This window comes from Colossoma macropomum, unplaced genomic scaffold (assembly GCF_904425465.1).
Source record: "Colossoma macropomum unplaced genomic scaffold, Colossoma_macropomum, whole genome shotgun sequence".
Lineage (NCBI taxonomy): Eukaryota > Metazoa > Chordata > Actinopteri > Characiformes > Serrasalmidae > Colossoma > Colossoma macropomum.
In genome coordinates this window covers 2865543-2891093 of record NW_023494787.1, presented here as the reverse complement: position 1 = coordinate 2891093, position 25551 = coordinate 2865543, and the positions used below count along the sequence as shown (strand labels likewise).

At 42.9% G+C, this 25551-nt stretch overlaps 1 protein-coding gene across 1 annotated transcript; it reads right to left on the bottom strand.

Moving 5' to 3' along the window:
• Nucleotides 1–4196: 4196 nt before the first annotated feature.
• On the bottom strand, nt 4197–24335 carry LOC118804996 (TANK-binding kinase 1-binding protein 1-like). The gene is made up of 10 exons (XM_036565588.1): nt 24307–24335; nt 19315–19560; nt 18049–18177; nt 17282–17386; nt 12110–12311; nt 9724–9923; nt 8326–8387; nt 7751–7872; nt 6278–6852; nt 4197–4518 (listed from the first exon to the last, which is right to left on the bottom strand). The coding sequence occupies exons 2-10, from the start codon at nt 19540–19542 to the stop codon at nt 4390–4392; spliced, it is 1752 nt and encodes a 583-aa protein (XP_036421481.1). The 5' UTR covers nt 19543–19560; nt 24307–24335; the 3' UTR covers nt 4197–4389.
• Between the last annotated feature and the right edge of the window lie 1216 nt (nt 24336–25551).

Genomic DNA, 25551 nt, shown 5'->3' with positions numbered 1-25551 from the left:
CTAATCACTGTACCCTACACTGGAATATCTGGATCACTATAGAGAACACTATGACCCCGTTTACACCTGGTCACTTCACGCGTCTTGAGTATCAGGATTATATCTGGAAGCCAAGACACATAAAAATGCAAGTGTAAATGCAGCCAAGATGCATTTAAAACAGATGCAAATCTGATCCGTTAAACCTGGACTGAGGCGCATTGGAGCCACATGTTGTAGAAGCATAAACGCATCCGTCTCTCCAAGACACTGAAACTCCTCCCTGTTCAACTGAAACTCCTCCCTGTGAAACTGAAACTCCTCCCTGTGAAACTGAAACTCCTCCCTGTACAACTGAAACTCCTCCCTGTACAACTGAAACTCCTTCCTGTACAACTGAAACTCCTCCCTGTACAACTGAAACTTCTCTCTGTACAACTGAAACTCCTCCCTGTACAACTGAAACTCCTCCCTGTACAACTGAAACTCCTTCCTGTACAACTGAAACTCCTCCCTGTACAACTGAAACTCCTCCCTGTTCAACTGAAACTCCTCCCTGTACAACTGAAACTCCTCCCTGTTCAACTGAAACTCCTCCCTGTACAACTGAAACTTCTCTCTGTACAACTCAAACTCCTCCCTGTACAACTGAAACTCCTTCCTGTACAACTGAAACTCCTCCCTGTACAACTGAAACTCCTCCCTGTACAACTGAAACTCCTCCCTGTACAACTGAAACTCCTCCCTGTACAACTGAAACTCCTCCCTGTACAACGGAAACTCCTCCCTGTGAAACTGAAACTCCTCCCTGTGAAACTGAAACTCCTCCCTGTTCAACTGAAACTCCTCCCTGTGAAACTGAAACTCCTCCCCATGCAGTCCGTCACTGGGCTCATGATCCGTGTCTGTGAGGAAGACGATCATGGAGGACACACATGGTTGGAGATGAAATGAAAATAGCAACACAGACAGACATGACAATACAAAACACACTGCAGACGAAGAGGCTCAACAGATAAACAGTTGGTGATTTGTTGCCACGTAATGAGCTGATTTGCATATTCTGTCCCACAGCAATCAAATTTTAGCCCGACTAAATGGAGACGCATTTGACTACCAAGTGTAAATGCATGTGGCTAAAATCCTATCAGGATATAATCCAGATACTGGACGGATGAACTGACCAGGTGTAAACGGGGTCTGTTATAGGGAACAGAGTTGGTGATGGTAGCAAACTGTTTGGGACGCTACATCGTACGGGTTTCTCATTACTGTGACAAACACTACAAATGTGAGTCTGACTGCACACGAGACGATCTGACTTACATCTGTATCAGGTCTGTAGAGCTCGGTGGAGACACTGTCACTGCAGTTCAGCTCACTAATCGTACTCATAGAATCTGCGCGTGCATCTTTAAACCAAACAACGTAGTGCTTTATGGGTACGCCCATCCCAGGGGTCGGCAACATGTGGCTCTTTCACTGCCCTGTTGAGGCTCCACAGCAGAATCAGATTTGTAGGTAAAAATAAAATAATCCTCCTTTACAGTAAAATAAAGCTCTGCTGATCGTTCAACACAGTTTAACAATAAATGGTCTTAAACTCTGGAGTTAATGTAGAACTGCTAATTCACCCTTTAACCCTGAAGATCAGCACAGACTGCTGGTCACCATAGCAACACAGACAACAGTCTCGCCTAGCTAGTAGCTAACGAAACGGCAAAGAGAGAGATTTAAGATGAACATCAATAATTTGGAGACGAATGGACTTAGTGTTTATAATCACTCCAGCTGGTTTCCTGATACGTTTAATCTGCAGTGAGAAACTATCAAACAATAAAAAGTCATGGAGCTGAAGTCGCTTCTCATTCACCAGCTTCTTGTTCAAATTATCCCGTTCCACCTTAAATGGTGCCTGAGGCGGCAGAAAGTAACTGCTGCACCATTTAGGGTGGAACGGGATAATTTGAACAAGAAGCTGGTGAATGAGAAGCGACTTCAGCTTCGTAAAAAATCAAAAGTTTAGAGACATTTTACAAGAAACTGGTCCACTTTCAAGGAAAGGTTTCCTGCTGGAGATGCGAGAAAAGCAGCTATAGCTGAGCTAAAGCTTAAAGCAGAGTAAGTCTGTGTTTATGTTTATATTATATTTTTTAGTCTGTACTAGTTCATCAGCACATACTGAGACATATTTACAGCCAAGATGGTAAAAAGGACATTAAATGTTGTGGCTCCCAAGGTTGTTTGATTTTTGTTGAAAGGACAAAGTGGGTTAACGTTTGGGCTGCCGACCCCTGCTGTATCCACTAGGGTACATCAGTTGTACACTACTTATTGCGGTGCACTGTGGGATTGTTTGAGTGCACTGGATCTTCTGCATTGTTTTCAGACTCCACTACAAAATGTCAGAACCCCAAAATAGTGCTCTATACAGTGAACAGGGCACAGTTTCAGACACGGCTAAGCATTCAGCAGATTTTTGATGTTTTTCACTGAGTTAATCTGCTCTGTAAACTGACCAAACAATAACATTCGTTAAAATGCCCTCATAAAGCAGCCGTTACAGTGTGGTGGTCCTGTGACAGTTTACGACCCCAGTCTTATTTAACATTTGTTTGCTTCTTTAGTTTTAGCACTGGAGCTACGAGGCTAATGTTGCTAACAAGCAATGGAAGCTAATACTTCACTGATTAGCATGGTGCTAACTGCATGACTAAATAATCACACACTCTCCTCAGACTGTGTGGAGGTGTTCAGTGTCTCTAATAGTCTTGATTCTGTGGTTTCTGACCCTGTAAGACTCACTGTTACCTATAAACATGGACTGAAGTACATTAGCATAGCTAAACACAGCAGCAGGCCTCTTGAATGTTGTCATGCTAACAGCAGGGGAAAGGTAGGAACAGTTGGGACTGAGACCAGATCCAGCATTCATTCATCATTATAAAAGAATACAGTGCTGAAAGTATGGCTTCTTTTGTCTTGCAGAATCTTTCTGTCTCATTTGTTTGTCTGTAAGAAGTTTTCTGTTTTTCTTCTAAATCAGATTCAGTTCTCAGCTCTAAAAGCTTCTACAAATACTGTAAAGAATAGACTTTTTTAAGTTCTACATGCACTGAAATTCATCTGGAAATTCTAACATTAAAGGTGCAGTGTGTGAGATTTAGTGGCATCTAGTGGTGAGGTTGCAGACTGCACCCAGCTGAATCCCCCTCCCTCACTCCTCCCTTTCCAAGCGTGTTGTAGATCCTACTGTGGCCATCAGGTTTTCTGCCGTCGTCTGTCCTGATTTTGTTTCTCTTCATGTTTTCTCTCTCTGACGGTGAGGATTCACATTCTCTCCCTTTTTTCTTCTGCTAAATAATAAGTCTGATCCTCCATTTGTCAAAATTTGGGTTCTCAAACTTCTCACAACATAAAACAGTCAGCAGCACCAGGAGCCACTGATTCTTCTTCTTTCTGCGTCTTCCAACCTACAGCTACAGCGCCACCAAATTCAGCGTAAAAGCATGAAAGGCGCCCTCTAGAGGCAGTGTTTGGTTTGTACGCTCTGGGCTACTATAGAAACATGGTGGCGGCAGCCTATGCTGAAGAGGAGCCGCTCACTATGTAGATATGAAGGGCTCATTCTAAGCTAACAAAAACACAACAATCCATACTTACGGGTGATTATACACTAATAAAACATGGTTTTGCTACTATATTCCATTCCTGATAATAGATCCCCCTAAATCTCACACACTGCACCTTTAAACTAATCCAAACAGGCTCAGAAGACTATGGACATCTAGGTGGCGCTAGCTACTGTTAGCGACTCTTACTGAAGCGCCCTGCTAAACTAGTGAAGAAATTTACAGTATGCAATATTACATTATTCATAACAAGAGTCCTCATCGTTAATGTGGGTCTACAAAGATCGTTCATGATGAAATGAAACTTCTTTAGAAAGGTCTGGATGGTGGCAGGACTTGAAGGTTCTTGTGGTGGAAGAGCTGGAAGAACCGAGAGGTCATTATCACAGGGGAACAGTCTTATTTCAGCTGCACTGGACCACAATATGAAACTATAGTTATCTATTATTTTTCCATGAATAAGCATGTAGAGTCTTTCTATAAGGAGAAATTAAGAAATAAGGGATTGAGGCTAAAGCCATGTTGATGTAAAACGTAAGATTTCACAGTTTTGTGCAGATTCATTGATCCCCAAATAATCATTATTGGACAAATATAGGATTATGTGAGTTTTTTGTAGATCTCAGGATCTGCACAGTGGCAGTATTACTCAAAATACACTGTGGTCAGTTACTTTTGACCATTTCTGTTGAAGTTCTCCTGTTCAGAATGCTGTCCGTGGCTTTACTCTCTGGATTTGCTTACAGTGCATGAATCACCAAAGACTAAGACAAGTTGGTCAGATTTTGCTGTTTTCCAGATGAGTATCAATGTGTTTGATTAGAGCGTCGTCAGGGTATCCAGTGGGAAATGTCAGCTGGCAGAGCGGGCAGCTTCGAGAATCGTTCTCCTCCGACTCCATCCACAGCTGAAGGACAAAAAAAGAGCAGAAGAAGAAGAAATAAGTATAAGTTACTCATTTTCAGGAGATATTTGTGAGGAGGTTAGATATAAGATAATCCACTCGCATAAGGAAGGAGAAAGTTAAAATGAAAACATATCAGTTTCCAAAACTGGAGCTCAAAAAACTGATTAAAAGCTACAGAGAAAATGTGGCTCCTAACAACCACCTGGAAGAGCTGGTGGACACCAAAACTGCCCCCATCAGATAAACAGCACTTAAAGCTTTCATCTCTGAGAGAGAGGAGAAAATCAAGCTGCTTCAGATCTGAAAACATCCACAGGTGTTTCTGTCCATCCTTCCACTGTGAGAAGATGACTCAGCACTACACTCTTAAAAAGATGGTTCTTTAAGGGTTCTTTGGTAAAGACAGTGGTTCTACATAGAACTCTCAACACTCAAAGAACCATTTGCATGCTTAAAAGATTCTTTGCATCGTGAAATCATTCTTCAGATTGATAGAGAATGTGTTGTGTATTGTTCTACATAGAACCTTTTTGAAAAGGGATCTGTATAGCACCAACAAGGGTTCTTCTATTGTAACAAGCTTAACATCGTAACCTTTTTGGTGCTATATAGAACCACAATCCATCAATCTGAGGAATCATTTGACCATGCAAAGAACGCTTTAAGCATGCAACGGGTTCTTTGAGTGTTTGTGGTTCTATATAGAACCATTGTCTTTGCTAAAGAACCCTTGAAGAACCATCTCTGAGTTTATGGGTCTGAAAGGATGTGCAGCTGTCAAGAAGAACCTCACTGAGAAGAGGAGACGGACACATCAAACAAAGAAGCTGGACAACGGACTGACCACCCCAGAGTCCAGACCTCAACACCACTGAATGTGTTTGATTACTTCAGAAAATGATCAACCAGCTTCTAAGACTGAACTTTGGAGGTGTGTCTGCAGATTCTTTGAGGAGCTGAAAGTGAGTCTCCTGAACAGAATGGAAGCTGGAATAAAGGTACAGAGTGACTCACTGAACAATCAGACAGCTGAGATTAGATTTAGCTGTTGAGGCTTCTGTGTGATTTTCTGTTAAATATGCTTTCTGTTTTTTTTTCTGATGCTGAAAAATGAATCATTTGTACTTAATGGCTGTTTTGACTGGAAATCAAATAAATGAAGGGTAACCTCTGACTTTTGCACAGCACTGTAGGTCACCTACGTACAGAACAGCGACATAAATTGGTGACTGAACATGAACAATTATTGATTATTTATGGATTATCCAGCCTTTCTTAGATAAATCATTTAAAATCATTTTCCAAACATCGCATTTCAAGCGACAACTGGGCAAAAGAATCAAATTAGCACGATTTTCCCCCATACATCAAACGTATTCAATCAGACTTGTGACATCACAACCATGACAAAATCAAAACGAGCTGTTTTTGAGGCTCAGTTTCCGTATACAGTGTGGACTGAGTTTTCAGAGATGTGGACCCTTTAACAACTCACAGCGTGCGATGATTTAGGCATGTAGTTAGCCCCATGCTAACTGGTGGGGTATAAGCTTCTATTACTTGTTAGCTACATCAGCCTCATAGCTCCAGTGCTAAAACTAAAAAAGCAAATTTTAGACACCAGCATGTCTTGGCTGATCGACTACATTTGGGTTTATTAGCAAATTCGATTTTTTTATCCAAACTATCACTTTAATAGTTTCACCACAACCTTCACTAGTAAAAATATCTGCTTTGCTGCCGAGAAATAATCACTTACTTTGATTGACGGCCAGGACTGAGCATGCTCTGTGCTCAGCAGGGGGCAGGCCAGCGTGCTCGGACCGTCGGGGGCAGGAAACGGAGGATGTGTGGGCACCACCCCCAGCGTCCTAGGTGGGCTGTGGATGGGACTGTGGGCGGAGCTTGTACTGGGCCACTCCTCTTCCTCGTCCTCTGAAGACTGCGGCGGTGTGACCAGCGGGGTGGGGTCAGGCAGATGCTCCTGAGCGCGCAGGTGACGCACATCTCGCACAGGTGAGGCACAGGTGATGCTCCGTGTCGCACTGTGGGCGGAGGCTGGGCGGGGCCCTATGGACAGCGCCCCCTGCTGCCTCAGGTAGACGTCGCCCGCCGGCCGGTGTTTGGGGAGAGTGGAAGCTGGGTTGTGGAGGGTCCGAGGACAGCCCTGGTGGGCAGAGGAGGGGTCGGTGATTTCGGAGAAGCTCCGGCGGCCCTGGAAACACGCCCGGAGACGGCGGGTGGACAGGCGGGGGGAGAATGAGGCCGGACCGGAGGGAGGGGAGAGGGGCGAGGGTGGACAGCGCCGCTGAGGGGCAGGAGAGTGCCTCAGTACTGCGGACAAAACAGGACAAAAACATCCAGACTAACTCAGGTCATGCTAAAGCTTCAGCTCCGAAACTACTGCACTCATGCAGGCAGTGTTACAGTAACATGGCAAAGCCAAATAGTGGACCTTTTTGAATAAAGTCCTTTATTCATTTTTGCAGGATTACATTTTTATAAACTTCATATTTTAAATAAAATAACCTAGTTGGTTAACCTAGTATCCCTAATGGCAAACTGATAGCTCTTAAGTGCAAACGATAGCAGCTTAGACTAAAAATGTGCAACTGCTCACAATGGACCATCACAAACTTTTAAAATCCAGTTCTCATTTTTTGACATAATGTGAAACCGCTAGCTGCCCTTTACACTGTGTCTGATGTTTATGATGAACGGACCAACAGAAATCGTCAAAAATGACTCCGAATAAAAAATTCCTCCATTAACTTACATTAAAAGGTAAGGGTGACTTATCCTTCTCCTGTAAAGTTACCCTTTTGGAGATACGAGGTTTTGTTCCGACACCAGTGATTACTGGCTTATAGTCGAGGTGTTTTCAGTCTCTCAGACATGCTGATGTTTTGCTGTAGCTACAAACAGCAGCTAATGCAGTTTCTACTGTTCCTGTATCCTTAGTTATGAAAGCTGGTGAAGTGAAAACGCTGGTGTGAATCTCACTCTTAAACTTGTGTTTCAAGCTCAGGAACAATAATAACTCTATTCACAGAAGGAAGTTTGTGTTGAATCTGCATAAGAGCCAAGTGAGAAATCCGCACACATACTGCAACCAGCCTTGTTTATTTTGCACAAAAAGTTTTATGTGTATTAAATTCAGAATCAGATCTAACATGCCTGTTATGGTCCACACTGTAATTGTGAGTAAATGTGAAGGTTGGACGGGGTTTACCGGGGCTTTTCTGCTCTGGTGGGTTTCGTTTCTGTCTCAGTATCTCACTCTGTTCTGAGGTCAGGCTGCGGATTCGGCCCAGTTCCTCCGTCAGCTCCGTGTAGGCCAGAGCCAGATTCACCCTGCAGGACAGAAGACAGGACTCCATTTATAAAGCATTTTTAAAAAAATACTGTCAAATAAATGAACTAATTTTGCTATATCAGTAACTGAAATCTTCAAATTTAGAAAGCTAGAATGTATTGATCAGGGATGCATGATGACACCTGAATCGTATCGGTATCAAAGATGATAAACATATTGGACAGATGTTCACGTTTGATTTTTCAGTCTGATATGTGCTGATACATTTAATGTACTCTAGAAGAGCAGAATGTTTGAGTCACGCTGGGTTACTGCACTAAAATATCTGCATTTAATGTTACCCGCATTAAACGTTATTGTTGGGAACTCTGTGGTGTAATGCCAGTACGTCATGTGCTGAACCTCCTGTTATGCTGTGAGCAGCTAGTACCTAGTATATAATTGAATCACTACCGTCAGATCAGATCAGTAAGGCTTTAGTGGTCACTCACTGTTCATCTCCTGCTTTCTTGATCCACTCCACATTGCAGTGGTCACAGGGAACGTCCAGCTCCTGCAGTACAGCAGAGGATTAATAACTACTACAGAAAAGCAAAATAACTCACTGTAGAGGAGGATTACAGTCCAGTTCTTTTCTGCTTGTCCATATTTTGACTCTGTCCCCGCTGAAGCAGTTATTCTGGATCCTATGATTTGAATCTCTATCAGAGTTAAAGGATGGGCTGTAGTGAAATCACTGTAGAGCTGTTTGTGCTGTACTGTAATACAGTGATGACTGGATTAATCTACATATTTCAGTGTCACTGTGTGCACTGTGTTTCCGCCCCCCATCCAATCGGAGTCCTTTAATACTGAGTATCTGTTACGTATACATATACATTTATCCAGCTATTCAGCCTAGAGCAGTTTAGCCCCGCCCACTCACACTGAAGTTATAAGGAACGTTTCAGCCTGGACTGCTTTGTGAATGAGACACAACACAGGGGAGCCAATCAGAAAAACGCTCACTTACATACATCAGACTTAAAGGGAATTCCACAGATTTTTCAAAATTCCCACATAATTGAGTGTTTGAGATTTCTTTACAGTGGTGCTGATAGGAACCAGGGGTCGCCATGACTACAACACAAATATAGACATTTTATTTACTATCCAGAACCACCAGTGAACCTACACGAGTCTTCTGAGTTTATATGGAATGTTAATGATGGAAAATAGTGGAAAATCTGAAATAATTCTTATATTATATAATTATATATTAAATAATTCCTATAATAATAATAATTTTCTTTGGGGACTATTTTGCCTCACAGCGCCCTGCATATGTATCCCTCCACCATGAATGGATTTTAAGGCTAAAACCATAAAACAGTGTCTCAGTCATCAGGCAGTGAATTCATAACCATTTCATGTAGGAACTTTCTGTGAGGGAGCTTTTAGAGGTGGACGTCTGGTTCCTATCACCACCACTGTGAACAATTCTGACTCTGTAAGTTTCTCTAGAACAGAGCGTTTCACACCAAACCACTCTGAACGACTCTGTTTACATCTTAACCAGTTAAGTATGCAGGAATTTTCCCCTTTAAAGGCACAGTAACAAAAACAGCCTGATTAATTGTAAGGGATAAAGAGAGTTTGGAAAATGGACATGGTTATTATTACATACAACCACCAAAATACAAAAAAAGGACCACAGAGAAAGAAAAACAAATACATTAACAGCACATAGAATTCAGCCCCTTTAAAATAGTTCATCGGAGCATAATGGAGTAAAATAATCAAAATAAAATAGTTTCAAATGGATCAGTATTAATGTATCTGTCACTGATCAATTAAAACATGCTTTCATCAGCTCTGCATGTGTGTACAGTGTGAATATGTATGAGCACCTCTCTTTGTTTCTCCTGTAAGTGTCTGATCTCGTCCTGTAAATGCTGAAGCTTCGCCCTTAGCTCCGCCTCCCTCTGCCATGCCCCCTGTGCTTCCTGCCATGCCCCCTCTAGCTCCGCCTCCAGACGCTGCACCTTCAGGTCAGTGAGAGCATCCAGACTACGGGAGCTCTGCAGGGTCGGACCGGGACAGTCCAACGCTGAAACACAGAGACAGTGGAGTAAACAGAATTTAGAATCTGAATCATTATCTGAATCTGGATCCCAGTCTGAATCATAATCTAAGTCTCAATCTGAATCACAATCTAAATCGCAATCTGAATCACATTCTGAATCACAATCTGAATCATAATCTGAGTCACATTCTGAATCACAATATGAATCTCAATTTAAATCACAGTCTAAATCACAATCTGAATCTCAGTCTGAATCTCAATCTGAATAGCAATCTGAATCACAATCTAAATCACAATCTGAATACCAATCTGAATTTAACCCAAAGTCTGAATCACCATCTGTGTCTCAATCTAAATTGCAATCTAAATCAAAATCTGAATCTGAATCACAACCTGAATCATAAACTGAATCTCAATCTGATTTTCAATCTAAATCACAATCTGAATCACAGTCTAAATCTCAATCTAAATCACAGTCTGAATCTCACTGAAAATCTAAATCTGAATTTGAATCACAGTCTGAATCTCACTGAAAATCTAAATCTGAATTTGAATCACAGTCTGAATCTCACTGAAAATCTGAATCTGAATCTGAATTTGAATCACAGTCTGAATCTCACTGAAAATCTGAATCTGAATCTGAATTTGAATCACAGTCTGAATCTCACTGAAAATCTGAATCTGAATCTGAATTTGAATCACAGTCTGAATCTCACTGAAAATCTGAATCTGAATCTGAATTTGAATCACAGTCTGAATCTCACTGAAAATCTAAATCTGAATCTGAATTACAATCTGAATTAGATTTTGTTCCTCCGAGTAGGTGCTGGTGTCAATATATATACACTCTGATAAGAGGATTTCCTGAGGAGCATTTATAATAATATTATTTTCTTACATTGTTTTCCTTCCTTTCATATATTATGAATGTACTGTAATTATGCTGACAGTACAAAATAAAAACTTTTGAACTTATAAAAATAGAATTTACTGAATATTGTCTTCTTTTGTATCTGAACTATTTTTATAGGCTTGATAAGTTTTACTTCGTCCCTTGTAAAACTGTTTTTGTGAACCTTTTCCTGTGAAGCATTTTGAGCTGCATTTCATAATTTCATTACAAAGTACTGTAATGTACAATGTACTGTGGTCCCCAGTACGACGATATTCTGTCATTATCGTGGTATATTTTGTTATCATGCTCCTTTTCTATATATGAGGCATATGATGGAGTACATGAAACTAAAGATTTCATTACAAAGACAGCATAATCAGTCCTGTTAATCTGGATTCAGTCCGGTGACTGAAATTTGAATAAAAATCATCATATTCATAGTTTTGATAGTATTATTTAAGTGTGGCACTGCTGCTGCATTGTGTAAATATATTGGTATACATGCACTTATACTGTTAGACACTTCTGCACATTTTAATGCACAGTTACTGTTTATTGACTGAATTTATCATGTTTTAACATTAAATATACATAACAAGATATGGTGAGTTTCCAATACAGTAAACTCAGTAAATAGATCATAAATAGTGGTTCTAACATAGACAGTAAATAGAAATTGTGCAGAAAAATGTGCAGAAAATGCCATATTTAAGTGCCTCTGTAGAATATGTGCAAACTTATTTACTCTTAGAAAATCAACAAAACATGGAATTTGACTTGACTGTATTAATAAGACCACTATCATTATAAAATGCTACATAAATAAAGCTATTCTTAATTTTATGCAATGCTGCCTGAGTAAAGTTATTATTTTTATACAATCCAACACTCTTAAAACACGATTCCTTAAGGGTTCTTTAGCAAAGATGGTTCTATATAAAGCTATTTGCATCTTTAAAGGGTTCTTTACACGGTGAAAAATCTTCAGATTGATGGAGAATGTGCTGTATATGGTTCTATATAGCACCAAAAGGGTTCTTCTGTATTACACTGTCAAGCTTGTAACAATAGCAGAACCCTATACATATATAGCGGAACCATCAATATGAAGAACCATTTCACCATGCAAAGAACCATTTAAGCATGCAAATGGTTCTTTGAGTGTTCATGGTTCTACGTAGAACCACTATCTTCACTAAAGAACCCTTGAAGAACCCTCTTTTTTAAGAGTGTACGTAAGTAAAGGTATTATTTTTAAACATTGCTAAGTGAGTAAAGTTATTTCATGCTGATGAAAGTGTGGGTGTGGTTTTACCGCCGGGAACGTCCAGGCTGTTGTGGAGGTGGAGGAGGTGCGGGTCTTTGCTGCGCAGGTGCGGGTGAGGATGTGGATGTGGGTGTGTAGTTTCTCTCCCGCTGCTCACTCTGAAGCTTTTCTTCTGCAGCAGCGTTTCTCTCTGTCTCAGAGCCGACTCCAACTCACGGATCCTCTTCACATGCTGCTCCGCCAGAGTGGTCTACACCCAAACACGCACAGAGACCCTCATCAGCTCAGAGTCACAAACAGAGACCCTCATCAGCTCAGAGACAGACACAGAGACCCTCATCAGCTCAGAGTCACAAACAGAGACCCTCATCAGCTCAGAGACACACACAGAGACCCTCATCAGCTCAGAGTCACAAACAGAGACCCTCATCAGCTCAGAGACACACACAGAGACCCTCATCAGCTCAGAGACACAAACACGGAGACCCTCATCAGCTGAGAGACACACACAGAGACCCTCATCAGCTCAGAGACACAAACACAGAGACCCTCATCAGCTCAGAGACACACACAGAGACCCTCATCAGCTGAGAGACACACACAGAGACCCTCATCAGCTCAGAGACACACACAGAGACCCTCATCAGCTCAGAGACACACACAGAGACCCTCATCAGCTCAGAGACACAGACACAGAGACCCTCCTCAGCTCAGAGACACACACAGAGACCCTCATCAGCTGAGAGACACAAACACGGAGACCCTCATCAGCTCAGAGACACAAACACAGAGACCCTCATCAGCTCAGAGACACACACACAGAGACCCTCATCAGCTCAGAGACACACACAGAGACCCTCATCAGCTCAGAGACACAAACAAAGACCCTCATCAGCTCAGAGACACAAACACAGAGACCCTCATCAGCTCAGAGACACACACAGAGACCCTCATCAGCTCAGAGACACACACAGAGACCCTCATCAGCTCAGAGACACAAACAAAGACCCTCATCAGCTCAGAGACACACACAGAGACCCTCATCAGCTGAGAGACACACACAGAGACCCTCATCAGCTCAGAGACACAAACACAGAGACCCTCATCAGCTCAGAGACACAAACAGAGACCCTCATCAGCTCAGAGACAGACACAGAGACCCTCATCAGGTCAGAGACACAAACACAGAGACCCTCATCAGCTCAGAGACACAAACAGAGAGACCCTCATCAGTTCAGAGACACAAACACAGAGACCCTCATCAGCTCAGAGACACAAACAGAGACCCTCATCAGCTCAGAGACACAAACAAAGACCCTCATCAGCTCAGAGACACAAACAGAGACCCTCATCAGCTCAGAGACACAAACAAAGACCCTCATCAGCTCAGAGACACACACAGAGACCCTCATCAGGTCAGAGACACAAACACAGAGACCCTCATCAGCTCAGAGACACAAACAGAGAGACCCTCATCAATTCAGAGACACAAACACAGAGACCCTCATCAGCTCAGAGACACAAACAGAGACCCTCATCAGCTCAGAGACACAAACACAGAGACCCTCCTCAGCTCAGACACACACACAGAGACCCTCATCAGCTCAGAGACAGACACAGAGACCCTCATCAGCTCAGAGTCACAAACAGAGACCCTCATCAGCTCAGAGACACACACAGAGACCCTCATCAGCTCAGAGTCACAAACAGAGACCCTCATCAGCTCAGAGACACACACAGAGACCCTCATCAGCTCAGAGACACAAACACGGAGACCCTCATCAGCTGAGAGACACACACAGAGACCCTCATCAGCTCAGAGACACAAACACAGAGACCCTCATCAGCTCAGAGACACACACAGAGACCCTCATCAGCTGAGAGACACACACAGAGACCCTCATCAGCTCAGAGACACACACAGAGACCCTCATCAGCTCAGAGACACAGACACAGAGACCCTCCTCAGCTCAGAGACACACACAGAGACCCTCATCAGCTGAGAGACACAAACACGGAGACCCTCATCAGCTCAGAGACACAAACACAGAGACCCTCATCAGCTCAGAGACACACACACAGAGACCCTCATCAGCTCAGAGACACACACAGAGACCCTCATCAGCTCAGAGACACAAACAAAGACCCTCATCAGCTCAGAGACACACACAGAGACCCTCATCAGCTCAGAGACACACACAGAGACCCTCATCAGCTCAGAGACACACACAAAGACCCTCATCAGCTCAGAGACACACACAGAGACCCTCATCAGCTGAGAGACACACACAGAGACCCTCATCAGCTCAGAGACACACACAGAGACCCTCATCAGCTCAGAGACACAAACAGAGACCCTCATCAGCTCAGAGACAGACACAGAGACCCTCATCAGGTCAGAGACACAAACACAGAGACCCTCATCAGCTCAGAGACACAAACAGAGAGACCCTCATCAGTTCAGAGACACAAACACAGAGACCCTCATCAGCTCAGAGACACAAACAGAGACCCTCATCAGCTCAGAGACACAAACAAAGACCCTCATCAGCTCAGAGACACACACAGAGACCCTCATCAGGTCAGAGACACAAAAACAGAGACCCTCATCAGCTCAGAGACAGACACAGAGACCCTCATCAGGTCAGAGACACAAACACAGAGACCCTCATCAGCTCAGAGACACAAACAGAGAGACCCTCATCAATTCAGAGACACAAACACAGAGACCTCATCAGCTCAGAGACACAAACAGAGACCCTCATCAGCTCAGAGACACAAACACAGAGACCCTCCTCAGCTCAGACACACACACAGAGACCCTCATCAGCTCAGAGACAGACACAGAGACCCTCATCAGCTCAGAGACACACACACAGAGACCCTCATCAGCTCAGAGACACACACAGAGACCCTCATCAGCTCAGAGTCACAAACAGAGACCCTCATCAGCTCAGAGACACACACAGAGACCCTCATCAGCTCAGAGACACAAACACAGAGACCCTCATCAGCTCAGAGACACACACAGAGACCCTCATCAGCTCAGAGACACAAACAAAGACCCTCATCAGCTCAGAGACACACAAAGAGACCCTCATCAGCTGAGAGACACACACAGAGACCCTCATCAGCTCAGAGACACACACAGAGACCCTCATCAGCTCAGAGACACACACAGAGACCCTCATCAGGTCAGAGACACAAACACAGAGACCCTCATCAGCTCAGAGACAGACACAGAGACCCTCATCAGGTAAGAGACACAAACACAGAGACCCTCATCAGCTCAGAGACACAAACAGAGAGACCCTCATCAGCTCAGAGACACAGACAGAGACCCTCATCAGCTCAGAGACAGACACAGAGACCCTCATCAGCTCAGAGACACACACACAGAGACCCTCATCAGCTCAGAGACAGACACAGAGACCCTCATCAGCTCAGAGACACAAACACAGAGACCCTCATCAGCTCAGAGACACAAACACAGAGACCCTCATCAGCTCAGAGACACACACACAGAGACCCTCATCAGCTCAGAGACAGACACAGAGACCCTCATCAGCTCAGAGACACAAACACAGAGACCCTCATCAGCTCAGAGACACACACACAGAGACCCTCATCAGCTCAGAGACAGACACAGAGACCCTCATCAGCTCAGAGACACAAACACAGAGACCCTCATCAGCTCAGAGACACACACACAGAGACCCTCATCAGCTCAGAGACAGACACAGAGACCCTCATCAGCTCAGAGACACACACACAGAGACCCTCATCAGCTCAGAGACAGACACAGAGACCCTCATCAGCTCAGAGACACAAACATAGAGACCCTCATCAGCTCAGAGACACACACACAGAGACCCTCATCAGCTCAGAGACAGACACAGAGACCCTCATCAGCTCAGAGACACAAACACAGAGACCCTCATCAGCTCAGAGACAGACACAGAGACCCTCATCAGCTCAGAGACACAGACACAGAGACCCTCATCAGCTCAGAGACACAAACACAGAGATCCCATCAGCTCAGAGACACAAACACAGAGATCCTCATCAGCTCAGAGACAACTGGCGTCTTACTCGCTGTTCCAGGTCTCCCACAGATTTTCAAAGGCATTCAGATCTGGGGAATTATGTGGGCCAGTGGTTCAGATTTACTGTCACCTCAACCAAACGACCCATTTCTGTGTAATTAAAACACCCCCAGATCATCACAGAGCTCCTCCAGATTGAACCACACCTGCACACAGTCCTCACTGAGGCTTCCTGAGGTCTACGATGAACACGATTCACACACGATCATTCACACACAAAAACACAGAGTCATCTGACCAGATAACACGTTTCCAGTCATGAACAGTCCAGTGTTTGTGCCTCTTCATCCACTGTGACCAGCAACTTTGTGAGCAGAAGTGAGCGAAGGCCTCCTGTGTGCCACTCAGCTCCATATGTTCATGGTATGCGGTTCCCTGCGGAGGTTCTTTCAGAAATTGGTTGTGAAGAACCTGCGTTGACATCTAGAAGCAATTCCTGCCTGGAAGCGAAACGATTTTTATTCACAAGCTGTGAAACACGCCGGCGGTCCCTGACCGTCAGTTTCATCTTTTGGCCACAATTCTGGGAGAATTTCCTGTAGGCTGGGATTTCTGCCTCTGCTGGTCGACCCGTATGACCGGACGCTTTGATACACCTGCATATTCAGCTACTTCCTTCACACTGTGGCCTTTGGCCCAAATACAATCACTCCTTTTTGCCACTCATTAACATCTGCTTTGCGACTCATTTTCCACACATCGAACGAGACATTCACTGCACTGTACCACCTTTTCTCAATCTATGAATCCCGTTGCACACCCCGCAGGTATTTATAGCCCCATCATCCTCGTGCAGCGCCATCTGCAGGAGCCTGAAGTTACTACCACCCAAAACACGCAAGGTGACTAATTTTTGTTTGGGGAGCTTTTTATGCTGCATTACATATAAAGTAATAATATTATTACATAATAATTAGTACACAAGTACACAATAAATATAGTATGACAGTATAGTATAACATAACATAACTTCACAGTACAATATAGTATAGTATAATAGCACAGTAAAGTAATTTTAATAGTAAAACATTATAGTATAATATTTACAGGAGCAGTAATATTTAACTATAAACAATAAATATCCACCAATATATACCCATGAATAAATTCTCACCATGCTGTCCAGCTCCTTCTGTACGTTACTTTTCTCCAAATGGATCTTCTCGTACGCTTTAATCACCTCCTCCAGGCGCTCCTCGTGAGCTTTACTCTTCTGCAGCTGAAGGAGATGAAATTTTATAAGAGTCACCGAGCCCAGTACGAAAGAGGTGCTGTGTGTACTGGTGCTGTATGTACTGGTGCTGTATGTACTGGTGCTGTCTGTACTGGTTCTGTATGTACTGGTTCTGTGTGTACTGGTGCTGTATGTACTGGTGTTGTGTGTACTGGTGTTGTGTGTACTGGTGTTGTATGTACTGGTGCTGCGTGTGCTGGTATTGTATGTACTGGTGCTGCGTGTGCTGGTGCTGTGTGTACTGGTGCTGTATGTACTGGTGCTGTATGTACTGGTGCTGTATGTGCTGGTGCTGTGTGTACTGGTGCTGTATGTGCTGGTGCTGTGTGTACTGGTGCTGTATGTGCTGGTGCTGTGTGTACTGGTGCTGTATGTGCGGGTGCTGTGTGTACTGGTGCTGTGTGTACTGGTGCTGTATGTGCTGGTGCTGTGTGTGCTGGTGCTGTGTGTACTGGTGCTGTATGTGCTGGTGCTGTGTGTGCTGGTGCTGTGTGTACTGGTGCTGTATGTACTGGTGTTGTGTGTACTGATGCTGTATGTGCTGGTGCTGTGTGTACTGGTGCTGTATGTACTGGTGCTGTATGTACTGGTGCTGTATGTGCTGGTGCTGTGTGTACTGGTGTTGTGTGTACTGGTGCTGTAAGTACCTCCTGTGTGAGTGAGCTGATTCTCTGGTGCAGGCTGCTGCTGCTTTCTGTCTGGATCAGTTTGGTCTCTTTGGGTTCACACGAGCAGCACCCACTCCGCTCCTCCGCAAACTCACTGATCACAGGGAACTGAGAGAAACACATCAGCACTGAAAAGAGCAGATACAGTGGTGCGAAAGGTTCACATACTTTTGCCTTTCACAGATCAGTAATATTGGATCATTTTCCTCAATAAATAAACGACCAAGTGTAATATTTTTGTCTCATTTGTTTAATTTGGTTCTCTTTATCTACTATTAGGACTTGTGTGAAAACCTGAAGAAATTTTAGATCAAATTTACGCAGAAATATAGAAAATTCCAAAGGGTTCACAGACTTTCAAGCAACAGTGAACTACAGTCACAGTCACTACAGTCAAACTACAGTCTGAACATACTTTGTTGATTTTCCAAGTGAAAATATAACACTTAGTCTATTATTATTATTATTATTATTATTATTATTATCGGAAGGTCACCGGTTCGATCCCCTGAGCCGACAGTATGTGACTGAAGTGCCTTTGAACAAGGCACCTAACCCCCAACTGCTCCCTGGGCGCTGTGGATAGGGCTGCCTACTGCTCCAGGCAAGTGTGCTCACTGCCCCCTAGTGTGTTCACTACGTTTGAATGGTTTCTCTCACACGCAGCGCTGTTTCTGCTTTAACATCGTGATCATCAGGCTGAGCTGATTTATAGCACTTAAGTTGGGTGACCAGACACAGTGTGTGGTTTGGGAAGCAAATTCAGCCATTAATTATAAATACTGAGCCGGGTAAAAATGGGCCAGATTTACGGATACATTGCAAACGTCAAATGTGACGGGCCGTGTGAACCTACGCACTTTGAGACCCCTGGTCTACAGGGAACAAACATAAACATGGCACTTCTCTGCACTGCGCATTTCTATTTATTTAACGTTTAGAAAAAAAACGTAATATATAAAATGTACTGTAAGTTTATCACAGGCCACATTTCTCTCTGAAACCACTTATTCTTCGGGGTCGCGGGGGGGTGCTGGAGCCTATCCCAGTGGTCAATGGGAGGAAGGCCACAGGCCACATTTTATGTTTTATTTCTTAAATTCAGCAAATAATAAATAAAGCATAATTTGACTACAGGCACCCAAACTTTTGACTGTGTCCTGCTTATAACAACTGCCAGCACATATTCCCCCTAATCCAGTGGGAAAAGGCTGTGATCTTAATGGAAGCAGAAAGCTGTCTCACTTTGATCTCGTAGCTCTTCAGTTTCCTCTTGATGCTGCTGTTCTCTCGCTCCAGACTGGCCAGCCGCAGTTTGATGTCGTGGTACGCAGCGGCCAGAGCGAAGTGCGACGCCGGATGCATGTCTGCAGAAAGAGGGCAGGAGGGCCATCCGTTCCCACAGCCGTCCTCTCTCAGCTCCTCTCTGAAAGCGGCCCTGAGCCCCAGCTCCCCCCGCAGGACCGACTCCATCTCTCAGGACTCAGGACGCTGATACAGGACACAATCACACCGTCCTAAATGTATTAGTAACATATTCCACTACAGTAAATAAGAGTTATGTATTCAGAATACATGTAAAATGCATACTGAAAAGGCAAACGGGAGAAACTCTGCTGCTGTAATTGGTGTTTAATTCATGCTGTTCCTTTTGTTTACTGGTGGCAGGTTTCTTTATGTAATTCTTCTGTTACATAATTTCATGTAAAATTGACTTATTTAAAATTCTGAAATTTATATTGGCTCTCATCGCCTGCCTCAGTCCACTGCTGCTCCCATAATCCCACTGCTGCTCCCATAAGCCCACTGCTGCTCCCATAAGCCCACTGCTGCTCCCATAATCCCACTGCTGCTCCCATAATCCCACTGCTGCTCCCATAAGCCCACTGCTGCTCCCATAAGCCCACTGCTGCTCCCATAATCCCACTGCTGCTCCCACAATCCCAAAGTATCTCATGAACTAAGCAAACAATTCGCCATAACCCAATAAAAAATCTTGTAACTTTGACTATGATGTGAGCAGCTGTGTGATTTTCAGTTAGTAACATATGAAACTTGCCACAGAACGCAGGCACACGTCTAATACAACACCAAACTAAGATGAAATCTGATCTGTTTGGTCTCCCCAACAGGGGAGGACCCTGTTGGAACCCCAACAGGGTCCTCACTTCTGTTTAAGGTCCGTTTCTATGGTTTTTAGGCAGCTGTGTCAGCAGCATAGTTCACTACCAGCATAATGAGCTCCATTTATTCCTACTGTAAAACGCTGCTTTCACTGTGAGATGATTTTCTTTTCTAACTCTGCGTTTTAAAGATCTCAGATGCTGCAGACTCGATCTCCACCGCCCCTCTGATCACCTTCGTGTGTTAATGTTGATGATGAAATATTACAGTGATGGTGGTGAATAATGAGGAGACGGAGCTGAACGTGTGTCTGTTTATTAGGAGGAGTAACGTTAGCGCGCTTGGCTAAAGCGTTTGGGAAATGGAGACTGAAACTGGGGAGAGGCGATGCTCTGATAAACAGCAGGGGGCGCTCTCACAGTATTCACTACTTACAGTTTATCACACTTCAGTTCAGTTATGACCTTTTTTACATCAGTAACAGCAGCTTAACTCACATTTTAACATTATTTTGATGACGTGTTTACGTTTCAGCTGTGTGTTTATGGTCGGTTGCTAGGAAACAGACATGACAGCTGATTGTTGACTCTGATTGAGTAAGTTAAGATTTCTTAACTGGAGATAAGATGCTGTAAGATGAAATAAGATTCCTAAATTAAGATCAGATTTGCTTCTGTAATATCTTAACCCTCTATTGCATGAATTATTGTTTAAAGATGATAAAAATGTTTTCATGTGTTTTTGTTAATTAAAATTGCTTAAATAATGAAAAATATTTGAAAAAAAATGTATTTTATATAAGTGGGGTATTTGGTAAATTGTTGCCATATGGTAACACTGTGCAATCGTACCATCGCACCATAAAATCTAAAAAAAAAGCACCATAAAATCAAATTTTTTTCTAAAGACATAATATTCCAAAATTTGGAAATTAATACAATTTCAATTGGTATTTGGAATGTATAGTAATAACAACATCATAATAAGAATTCCTAATAATGTGATGTCAAAGTTTTTGTCCTTTGAAAGTAAAAGACCCTTTTTCCGCAACTAAATAAGAAAACACAGATCTATGTTGCTGCTTTGTTATTAAAATTGAGATAAAGAAACAGGGAGTTAACTTGACCTGTCAGATCTTAACTTAGGACTAAAGATAGGATGTTTCTGTAAAACGGCTCCTGAACTGTTTTACAATATGAAACATATCATATGAAATTTCCATTGGCTTTTTCAAAGACTTTCCTCTTGGTCTATTTGTGTTATAATAAAAACGTGCGGAGGTCGTATTACTCATTTCCATATGTGCTCTGTATTCAGTATAATGATGATTTCATGCTCTACATCTGCACTGCTGGCAAAGAAGCCAGGCATGTAATCCGACATGAGGGGCTAAAATGTGTGGGCACACTGTTTATCATACGCTAACGAAGGAGCGCATTAAAGAGCCCATATCATGGAAAACCAAACATCCTCACTCTTTTTGAAGAGTTTGTTGTTGAGGTTCCAAACGTACCGTTCACTCCTCAGTCCGTTCAGTCCAAACATGGAAACCGAGCTACAAAAACAGCCTGTTTTATTTTTTTCTGATGTCACAAAAAACAGCACATTTTTAAAAATATTTTATTTAATTCAGCCTACAGCAGTTTAGCCCCACCCACTCTCACTGACATTATAAGTGTTTTTGTCTGGACTGCTTTTTGAAAGAGGTGCAGCCAATCAGAGCACAGCACATTTGCATTTCATAGGCTTAAAAGCCCTTTGATGTCAAAATTAATTGTGGCAAAAACCCCACATAGACATCAAAAGAGATCTCAGGAGGAAACAAATAATAAAATACAAGAAAAATGTAGGATATGGGCCCTTTAATTGGTCTCGCTGTTCTCCAAGCCTGTAAATGTCCATATGTTAACGTCCCATGGCTAATCCATATATTAATGTCCTCCATCATCATACAGTCTCCGCTCTGCCCTGCAGCGCTCTGTGGCCTAAAAGGCTCCACAGTGTGACAGAAACAGGATTCGCCCTCGTCTACATACGTTATCATTCAAATCAAGTGTAAATAAAACTACTGCATGAAGTAATTAGTATGATTACCAGGCAACTACATCACAGTAGAGCAGATCAATACTGTGTAAAAAGCTGTAGTTGCTACTGATTGTAACTTTAGAAGGATTTTGAATGGGTATCAGTGAATTTTTAGTTTGGAGACTGACATCTATGCAATTGTATCCATCTGCCACAGCCAAAAACATCATTTCAACACAATAAAAACACTTTTATAAATGTTTGCTTGCTCACTTACGAAGACGGAAATCCAGTTTTTGTAAATTTTACACATTTTCCGTCAAAATATATTCCATATCTCAACATTACTGAAGAAAAAATGCATAGCTCAACTGTGGGAGTGCAGAAATGACATTTTATGACCGCTGTGAAATCTCATGTAAGAGACTACAGTGGCACTGCTGTAGTTTTTCATTTTGGGTGGAGTGTCCCTTTAAGTCAAACAGCCTCTTTGGTTCGGTGTAAATAACTGCATTAATCGAAAAGCTGGTCTCTTAATGCAGCTTAAAGGGCTCCACAGCCATTAGCTCACTTAAAGGAAGCTTTGGGCTGCGGTCACTCACACAGCTATTATTGATCTGCAGAATATGATTTGATTTTTCCATAACCTCCACTGTCAGCTGTTTTGGTCGAACAGTTCCATTTGCTAAAGGGGAAATCCAGAGATTTTTCAAAATTTCCAAACTGGTTAAGATGTAAACAGGTTCAGAGTGGTTTGGTGTGAAACGCTCTGTTCTAGAGAAACTTACAGAGTCAGAACTGTTCACAGTGGTGGTGATAGGAACCAGACGTCCACCTCTAAAAGCTCCCTCACAGAAAGTTCCTACATGAAATGGTTATGAATTCACTGCCTGATGACTGAGACACTGTTTTATGATAGTTCTGAGAAGATTTTGGCCTAAAAATCCATTCATGGCAGGGAGAAAACTAATTATTTCAGATTTTCCACTATTTTCCCATCATCAACATTCCATATAAACTCAGAAGACTCGTGTAGGTTCACTGGTGGTTCTGGATAGTAAATAAAATGTCTATATATGTGTTGTAGTCATGGCGACCCCTGGTTCCTATCACCACCACTGTAAAGACATCTGAACCATTTCACACCAAACCACCCTGAATCACTCTGTTTACACCTCACACACTGAGTTACGCAGGAAATTTTGAAAAGAATGGTGGATTTCCCCTTACAGAGCTTATAGTGCAGATGAATACAGAGACAGAACAATATAAATGTAATATTTTGGCAGAAACTAGAGAGAAATATCTAACAGAGATGATAATACATTTATCATATTCACTCTATCAACTATTTAGATGATAAGTCGTGCTTAAAGGGCCCATATCCTTCATTTTTCTGGTACTTTTAATGTGTTAAAACAGTCATAATTTATTGTTGCATCCTTTTTTGTAATTTTTTTAAACTGGCATGTTTACAGCATTTGTAAAACATCATCTAAGATCAGTTTTCAGCTCCCTTTTCTCATCATATAGGAACCAGAGCAGCCTGTACTTTTCATTCAGACTGTAATTTTACTCCATTTGGAGTTTCTGCTGCTCAGCCACGTGGTGCTGCGCCAAAGACCCGCCCACTGCGCATGCGCGCTCGGGTCGCCCTGTATTCTGATCAGGAGCATCTCACACAAAACACCAGCAGCTCATCTCACAGCTTTAGGAGCACAAACACCACGACATGCTCAAACCAGAGCCCCGACATACCGTGCAGAAACACCACGCTTAAATTCGCCCGGTACTTATTCGGATTTCCCGTTCCACCTTAAATGGTGCAGCAATTACACTGCACCATTTAAGGTGGAACGGGAAATTCGAATAAGAAGCCATTTTCAGCTTCGTCGCAGAACCAGAGGAGCGAATAAACACTGATCATTTACAGATCATCCATAATGCAGACTGGACCAGCACCAGCCTGAAACGTCCCGCCTCATGTCGGGTGCGTTTTGCCTTATTTCTGTTACTGTTTATCTCATTGTTTTAAAGCCGTGACGCAGTAAGTCGCAGTAGGTGAGCAGTGAATCCTGCAGTACTCACTCTGATCAGGAGCTCAGCTGAGACGATCACAGGCATGATGAGGGAAATTCTGCTGGACCACTGACTGATTATTTCCCACCCGTATACGGACGGCCCCGCCCCCTGAGCTGCGATTGGCTGACAGTGTTCCGCCTCCTGCGCTGCGATTGGTCAGCATCCTCTTCATGGAACTCCCACTTTCTGAATAAGAATCCGAAAGCTGATGGAGCTGCTGCAAACATGTTAAAGGGACAGTCCACGGATTTTTCAGAATTTCCTGCCTGGTTCAGCGTGTGAGATGTAAACAGAGTCATTCAGAGTGGTTTGGTGTGAAATGGTTCATTGGGGAAATAAAGTAAAGGATATGGGTCCTTTAATCATGACTTATCATCTGTATTGATCAAACAGTTCATATGATACATGTATTAATATGTCAGTAATAATTATATGTAAATGTAATTGTTACATTAATTAATATGTAAATCTGTTGGATATTTCTGTCTCTTATGGAGCCCTGCTGGTGACGTCTTGTATAAAAAAAAACAAAGCGAGGCCATGACTTAGTAAGGCGTGGGAACAAGATAATAAGGTTGTGGCCATGACTTAATAAGGAGTGGGAATGAGATAATGAAGTCATGGCTACATCTTAGTAGGGCGTGGGAACGAGATAATAAGGTTGTGGCCATGACTTAGTAAGGTGTGGGAACGAGATCATGAAGTCATGGCCATGACTTGGTAAGGTGTGGCCATGACATAATTAAGCCTTTGACCACAGCTTAATAAGGCATGATCTCATTCACCTTAGTTAATCTTGGTCACAACTTTATTATCTCGTTCTCATGCCTTACCAAGTCGTGGCTATGACTTCATTATCTCATTCCCACGCCTTACTAAGCCATGGCCATGACTTCATTATCTCGTTCCTACACCTTACTAAGTCTTGGCCACAACCTTATTATCTCGTTCCCATGCCTTACTAAGCCATGGCCATGACTTCATTATCTCGTTCCCATGCCTTCCTAAGTTATGGCCACTACTTCATTATCTTGTTTCCATGCCTTACCAAGTCATGGCCATGACTTTATTATCTCGTTCCCATGCCTTCCTAAGTCATGGCCACGACTTCATTATCTCGTTTCCACATCTTACCAAGTCATGGCCATGACTTTATTATCTCATTCCCATGCTGTCCTAAGTCATGGCCACTACTTCATTATCTTGTTTCCACACCTTACCAAGTCATGGCCATGGCTTTATTATCTCATT

What these genes read in the sequence shown, in the direction of transcription:
- LOC118804996 (XM_036565588.1), bottom strand. Translation starts at nt 19,542, where the DNA reads ATGGAGTCGGTCCTGCGGGGGGAGCTGGGGCTCAGGGCCGCTTTCAGA. An exon ending in TCAGCTCACTCACACAGGAG is followed by an intron (nt 17,387 to 18,048) that starts GTACTTACAGCA and finishes CATCTCCTTCAG; the next exon opens with CTGCAGAAGAGTAAAGCTCA. An exon ending in AAGAAAGCAGGAGATGAACA is followed by an intron (nt 7,873 to 8,325) that starts GTGAGTGACCAC and finishes TCTGTCCTGCAG; the next exon opens with GGTGAATCTGGCTCTGGCCT.